This window comes from Rhea americana, unplaced genomic scaffold, assembly GCF_003343005.1.
Source record: "Rhea americana isolate MKP2758 unplaced genomic scaffold, rheAme1 scaffold_37, whole genome shotgun sequence".
In the NCBI taxonomy this organism is placed as follows: Eukaryota; Metazoa; Chordata; class Aves; order Rheiformes; family Rheidae; genus Rhea; species Rhea americana.
Window position 1 is genome coordinate 2,058,669 of NW_028186501.1, and position 7,444 is coordinate 2,066,112.

Sequence of the window (7,444 nt, forward strand, 5' to 3'; positions counted from 1 at the left end):
GGTTTTTTTGTGGTCTACAGATAATTTTGCGGCTCCCTTGAGTACTCTGACTCAGTTGATGCACTAATCACACCCTGCACAGTTCTGGGACTTTCCAAAACCCTCTCCCACGCTATGCCAAAATAAGTTGCAAACTGATAGACACCTCAATACCTGTAAGACTCCAGTCACCTATTGCTGGAGACATAATTAAACCACAACCCAGCTCTGCTGAAGGCAGGAGATGTCTCTTCGAACAGGCAGCTTTGCTCCCTGTCACTATTTCTCTTAAACTCCCATTATTGCTGGAGCCTGTTTACTCCTGGGCTGGGAAATGCTGTGCCAGACTGTAAATCAAGAGTGTACTGAGGGCCTGATTAGCTAAGAACTTCCTAAASCCGGTGCTAATTGCAGCTTGTCAAAATTAGCATCTTTCCTCTCAGCGTTAGCACACATTTCTGAGTAGATAGTGTGAGAAAGTAGGTCCTAGTCTTGGGCCCTGTTTTGGCTGGCCTTCTCTCGGATGACCAGAGCTGGCTTCTCTTGCACTTTCTCTATGCTTAGTCCTCTGGTGGTATAAGCTAGCTTACAAGCATGACAGATCCTTCCTGCTGCTTGGGGCTCCTTCCTTCACCCAGGCCATTCACATTTCTTGCAACTTATATCACAAAATAACAAAATCTTGTGAGCTTTCTTTTCTACTTTCATAATTTAAAAACTCCTAACTTTTAAGGCCCTGGTTGTCCTGTATCTGTAGGAAATTATGGTTGCTCAATTTTCTGGTGCCAGTACAGATTCTATGCATCATGGTTTCAAATTTGTCCCTATCCACCAAAGTGGATAGAAAATGCCTATCCTTTCTTCCCTGCCCTGTGGTTTAGCTCTTCTGCAGTCACCGTGTCTCCACTGGTTCTGGACAGGTCTCAGTCCTAGCTTTGGCTACCTTCCTTCTAGACCCTTAGCAACTCCCTGGCTCTGTATGAGGCCTCCAGATGTGCAGCTTTCCCAAGTTCCACAAGAGATGTGATGGGGGGGCGGGGAGGGAGGTGAGAGAGGGCAGAGAAAGTGTCCCAGAGAAGCCAGGGGCTCCTTGGCTCTCTGGGGTTACTGTCTGCCAGCTCTTGCTGTGAGCTCCATTTGACATCTTTGAACTCATGAAGGCACTCATGCAGTACAGATGCTGGCCAAGAAATATTGTACGCAATGTTAGAAAACTTAGTCCAAAAATACATTTATTTAAAAATAGATATAAATAATCTTTGAAAATACAGTGTCATTACAGTAGGAAACAAGATGTTTTCACTTCAGATTCTATGGTCTTTTGCTAATCGTTGGAGGACTCTGTTTAGGTCCAGTAGAAAATCCTTCAGTGAAGTAGTGTTACCTACTGCCACTGGACAGGGTGCCTGTAATAGGGGGGAAAAAAAACAGTAGGACTCTTAATAGGCTTGCTGAGAGATTTGATTTACTAGCATGGTCTTGATTGCGAACTAATGGCAAGGTAGAGACTTTTATAGAACCACTGTGAAGAGAACCAAGCRGTGTAAAGCTGTGAAATGCTGAGTAATTCACTGAAAAAGCAATGTGCTCAAAATAGAGAGTTGTTGAAAAGTAGCAGAGTCCGAGCAAGTAGCAGAGTCTGAGCAAATAGCAAAATGCCTGCCTGAGGTGTGTGTGTGAAACTCCCATGAAAGTGAAAATGGTGACAGAGGGAGAAGTTAGATGTGCAGGAAGGTATGAAACACCAGAGCTATATGGCCTGGTTTGGTTTCTATCGCAATAGAAGATCTAATCTGAGATCCTGTGGGACTAATGCTGCAGATGCTGTGCGGCAGAGTGCCTTACCTTGAAGACTGGGCTTGTCTGTATTACAAGACGGAGTAAGTTAAGGGAAATGCCATTTAACTGTTTGTAGCAGCTTTGGCCCTCCAAAGCGACTGTTGCGGCTTTGCATAAGATCTCAACTTCRTTTTCTCTCTGGAAGAAGATAAATGTGGCTTTTATAGACACTTTTCAGGAAATAAGACTACCTGTCCATATAGTACAGCACAACTTCATTAGCAGTAGATTAAAACAGTGCAAATCATCTATTCTGAATGACAGGTGGAAAGTACAGCCCTTGATGTCAAAACCTGGCCTAAAACTTTCTAGGTGTGTGTGTGTGTGCACATGTAGGTTGCTCCTGTCTGCTGGCCTGCAATTCCTGGGTTCCAGAGCCGAGGAGGGCACTGCCATGCATTGGCTGCTGTGGAGAAAGTCGAGACAAAGTTCAGTGCCAGAGGTGAGCATCCGTGTGTTTTGTTGCAGGCGCTGCAGGACCGAATGTCCTCCCTGGCACCTGGGGGAGCCGGGAACTGCAGAAGCAGACTCTGCTGTGAGAAACTTCTTTCCTTTGAGGTCTTAGACAGATAATACTTCTTGTCTGAGATAAAACTCACTGGGTATTCAGATATAAGGCCTGGCTTTGTGCAGCTTGTAGCTGCAGGTGTGGCTCTGTGCGGCTGGCTAGAGTGACTACATGTGCTGCCCCACAGTGAGTATCCCTGCCACTGGTGTGAGTGCAAAAGGGTGGTAGACCAGCRGATTTCTTTGCCTTATTTCCTATATGAGAATAATAATAAAAAAAAAAAATCAAAGGAAGAGTTATTTCGTTTAAGTGCTTTGAACTGATGAAGYTCCATACTAGCATTATGTCAAAGATGAGGTAATAAGTAAGTAGTGTTTATAAAAAAGAAACACAACCCTATTCAGTTTTCTCTGCTAGGACATTTAAAATACAGTTCTCTAGAAATGAGAACTAGCAGATGATGGCTATGTGTGGTCAGATCKCTTTAGTTTTCACCCAAATGACACCTTTAAGTGATTTGCCAGTCTTTTCTCCCTGCAGCTCTTGCTAGCTACTTTGTTSCTTAGTCTAGCTGCTCGTCTGCCCCTTGGGGCCACGCGTGGGACTGTGGAGAGCATCTCATGCCCTGCCATGCCGTTAGCTGCCAGAGATGGTAATTACTGAGTCTAGGGATGTGGAGTGTGTAAGTTTTCATGTCTGCTGATGCTATCAAGCTGGATAGGAAAGAGAAGATTGGTTTGTTAGTTCGTTCCGCATCTTCAGGAGCGCGGCAGCATCTGAGGATGTCAGGTAGCRTGGCAGGTTACTGGCATTTGCTACCTGAGACATCCAAGTGCTGGTCCTAGAGGAAGTAGTTATCTTATGCTACTGAAGTATAAAGGGGACTTCTCAACACAGTGCAGAGGTGCTAAGCTGAAAAGTGCAATGACTAAGTATGGGCAGACTCTAGGAAATGCGTCCCCTTTCTGCATCAGTGTTGCCTGCTGTATCCCTGCGCTGCTCTTCCTCCAGACAAAGCCTRTAGGGACCTTAGCTGTCCCCCTTTTCCCTCAGGCTCTACTCCATGTTGCTAGTCAGAAGAGCCTTCCTGATAGCCTGCCCCRGCTCAAGTTCCCGTGGCAGGGAGGCCAGCCCATGTGGGGCCGGGGCCCCTCGGCACCCCACACCTCCCTGCAGAGCATCGGCTTTCTGTGAAAACAGGAACTGTAGTGCTGGGGAGCTTGGCTTAGGCAGCAATTTTCAGAGCAGAAAWAGGCTGTATTATCTGCTATTAGATCTTCTGCTAGCTAAAGAGCCTTCCTTCAGATAAGTGGGGCTAAAGAGGGATAGTATGTCTAACCAGAACTTGAGAAGCAGTGATAGGCATCTGTGGGTGTGTGAGAGACAGCGTGACACAGCTCCAAGGCAAAGGAAGAATTTCCTCTCTTCCTTTTCTCTCTCTCTCTTTTTTTTTTTTTTAAAAAAAAAGCTGTTAAAATAAATGTTTGTTCCTGCATGCTTCCCTGACCTCCATCTTCCCTGTGAGCTCGGTCAGCCGGGTTACCCCAGCAGAAGCTGCTACCAGCAGTTGGCACTAACTGCGTTTGGCTGAGGGTGGGGTGTGCCTGTAGAAAGGAGCGCCGCCACCGATCAGGGCAGCGTGGGAGCTCCCTCCGACCCTGGGGCTGGGGCGGCCTGCCGGGGCCCGACCCCAGCACGAGCAGACAGCGCTGCCTCGGCTGGGGAGAGCCTCGTGGAAGGGCGGCACAAGAGCAGCCGAACGGCCTGTCTCTCAAGCTAAACTTCCCTTCAGCAAAGCAATAAGCAGGCATGTTTKTTATCGTCCTTTGGGGACTGGCTATTGGGTTTTTTTCCTTTTAATCCGGTTTCCCCCAGAAGATGGGTGAGACARGAATTCAATTCTGCATTCTTGTTGCCCCATGCTTTCCCTTGGCCCCAAGTGGAGCCTCTCCCAAATAACTATAATGACCATTTATTGCTTTTGAACAAAGATGACTGAGTTTTTTTTTCTTACCTTATGATCTGCAAAAATACTTGTCACGTTCATTTCGTCACAGGAAGCCTTTATCAAGGAGCAAAACAGGAGAATTAAAATAGAGAGATCGGTAACTCAGATCCACCCTGRTGTGTGTTTGTGCTCCTTCCCCCCACCCAAGGCTCTCCACTCACCCTGGTGCATTACTGAAAGATGCAATGTGGTTTGCTAAGGCAAGCTGTTGGGGTGGCACTGTTAGCTCAGCCCCTTTTTTTGACTCAGCATTGCTTTTACTGAACCTGGCAAAACGATCCGTCCCTCCCATCAGTCAGTGAAAGGCTGAACCGTGCAAATAATACATACCTTAGTCTTCATGATTTCATTCAGCATTCTGATGTTCTCCTTCAGGAAGTTTGAGGTCCTCAGTAGTGTGGCCTTGTGGCTGTGGCAGGCTAACAAGCAAAAGAAGGCTAGCAGGACTGGGAACTTAATACTCATGGCCTGGTTATGTTGAACCATCTCACTTCACAATTTCTGGATATATTGGTGATCTGTACCTGTRTGTGCTTTTCTGGAAGGAACATCTCTATTTATGGCTGTAAAATTGCTGAACCCGCGGGAAAAACTTATTGTTCTTTTATCTGCACTTTCCAAAGTTGTTACTATCCAAATAGGAGAACATTTTTTTTTGTAAAAGTCAAGATTTTCTTCTGATCTTGCATTACGTTTCAACGTAGGAAATTTCCACCCTTCAGATAACGCTGGTAGGAGTCAGGTCACATACGAAGCAAAAATATGTAAACTACCCAATTAGTCTTCTCCATTTCTCTGTATTCCAAGACTTTTTCTAAAATGTGAGGTTAAAGTGTATCAAGTCCAAATTAGGACCATGGATTTGATGGCACTTAAATAACGGAGCTTCACTTTGTCTCTAAATACCCTGTGAGTTCTTCTGTTGTTCAGCTGTAATTTCATTTGAATATCTCCAAATCATGCAAAGCGCTGTTCATCTGCATACCGTTTTCTTTCTACAATGTTATCTTAACCTGCGCCCGGAGAGAGACGGAAAGCTGTGGTACAGTGCCATGGCTGGGGCCCTCACGTGCAGCACGGGCAACTGCTTTAGTAGAAATGAGTTGTCGCTCTCTCTCCTGAGCTGTGYGGATTTGTGGAAATCGGGGGCCCTTCTTGCCAAATGGGCTTCCTGAGATGATGTAAAACTGCTTTTGTGAATCCTGCAGGGAATTAGGTGTGAGGCAGTGGGAAGCTCGGAGTGTCCTGTGCACACCCAGCCGTGCAGCGGAGATCAGGTGCTTGTACAGTGCAATGGAGTTGTATGACTCTATGTTCCACCATTGGGTGTCTCAAGGACCTGGAGGCCACCCTGGTCCTTCCTGCCTGATTTGTGAAAGAGGCTAGTAGAGATGAACACAGTGGTCTCTGGCACCATCAACCAGTGTTGTCTCAGGAAATAACACTGAGAAATTAGCTGAGCTGGGAAAGTTTGGAGTTTTGTAATAACTAATAGGTATTTTTCTAACTCAAATAGCAACTTGCCATCAGATGCTTGATAAGAGTTTGAGAGTGCTTTATTAATTCAGGAGCAGCCAGACTGAGAGTAATTTTGTTTGTCTAATTATGAAATGCCCCAGATGAAGTTAGTGCCACTGACTCAGAAAGACCTTTGAAAGGGATTTGCCACCGGAATGCTGCAAGGTTTCCTACTTGCATCTTTCTTGATGGAAAGTAGATAAGTGCGTGTGTTACGGTTCAGCAGGAGACTGCTGCCGTGTCAGTGTTTCTGCTGATCACAGGCACGGGGACAGAGATGGGGCTGAGCTGTAACAATTGCTGTTTGTGGTGCTCCCAGCAGGCAGGTACAGGCAGATGGGGCTGGGCAAGCACTGTGCTGAGCTCCTCACTGTCATGCCTGAAGTGTTGTGTTTGCAAGGCGACAGGGACCTGCCCCACTGAGGCAGCACTCATGCAAATTGCAGCCCTATGGGGTGGTGCAAAGGCAGCTCAACACCCGGTGCCATGCATGCACAGGCAGTCACATTGGTGCCTTGGATGTGAGTGGGGCTGTGGGTCTCATCTGTCCTGTTAACAAAAAGGAATACCTGTCTGCCTTCCCTTGTGCCAGCTCTGGGCTGTGTCCTACACTTGGGTTTTGCTGCTATAGCTATGCTAACTAGGAGCTTAGGCAAAATTCCCCCCCAACTCTGTGCCCTTTCCTGGATGCTGCAGTGCCTGAAATGTAGAGCTGCAGGTGATGGACCTTTGCTGGTACCCCAGGGGCTGCCTGGGCAGAATAAGCAGGGCGGATTTACTGGCAGGAGAAAGGGAAGCTGCCGCCCACCTGCTCGGGTGCTGGGGAAGCCCTTATTCAGCTGCAGAATTGTCCTCCCCACCAAGGCTCAGCAGGGTCCATGCATGTTCCTGAGCTGTATCTAAGGAGCAGGCTCAGCCCTGGAGGCAAGAGACCAAAGCTCAGTTAGTGGGGTACGGGAGGGGATGGATTGTTTCTTTGGGGAGCTGGAGAGTTTGTCCTGAGATGGCTCGTAGAAAAAGGGTCCGTGTCTGAAATGGATAATATCAGAAARGAGCCTGAGGTGCTGGAGCTTCCAGTGCTGGGCTGTGTGGCACAGGCCAATTGGCACTCTGCAAGTAGTGAGCACCTGGTGCACGCACAATTTCCCTGGTGATTGCAGTGGAAAGCTCTGAAATTGGAATGTACATCTCTGCTAAATTAACAGAAAAATGTAACCTTTAAACTAGTCAAGTTGAATCACAGTTGGAAATTGCATCACTTGTACAGTAACAGTCATGGGTGAAAAAGTAATTCCCATGTTCTTTCCTGCCAGTCGGATGCAGCAGATGAGACTGACTGCTGAGAGCTGCGTCCCCCAGGTGCAGTCTCGTTTCTACCCATACGCTTGTGGTGCTGCCAGGCCTTGAACCACCGCGTGTCCCAGCACAGCGCAGTTTCATTTCTAGGCTGGGGCACTAACAGGCAACCACAGCACTGAGCTCCACTACAAGCCCAGAGCGGGGAGGAACCGCTGCCTCACCCTTGCCCTGCTGTTACAGGTAATCGCATACAGTATGTGCCCCTTAATGAATTAATTGAGCTCCCTTAAACC

The 7,444-nt window shown here is 47.3% G+C and overlaps 1 protein-coding gene across 1 annotated transcript; it reads right to left on the reverse strand.

Annotated features, from left to right (window-relative positions):
* Window positions 1-1,283: 1,283 nt before the first annotated feature.
* On the reverse strand, window positions 1,284-4,799 carry IL4 (interleukin 4). Its single transcript, XM_085312667.1, has 4 exons — window positions 4,665-4,799; window positions 4,341-4,388; window positions 1,825-1,956; window positions 1,284-1,385 (listed from the first exon to the last, which is right to left on the reverse strand). Exons 1-4 carry the CDS (start codon window positions 4,797-4,799, stop codon window positions 1,284-1,286), a joined length of 417 nt encoding a protein of 138 aa, XP_085168793.1.
* Window positions 4,800-7,444: the final 2,645 nt, after the last annotated feature.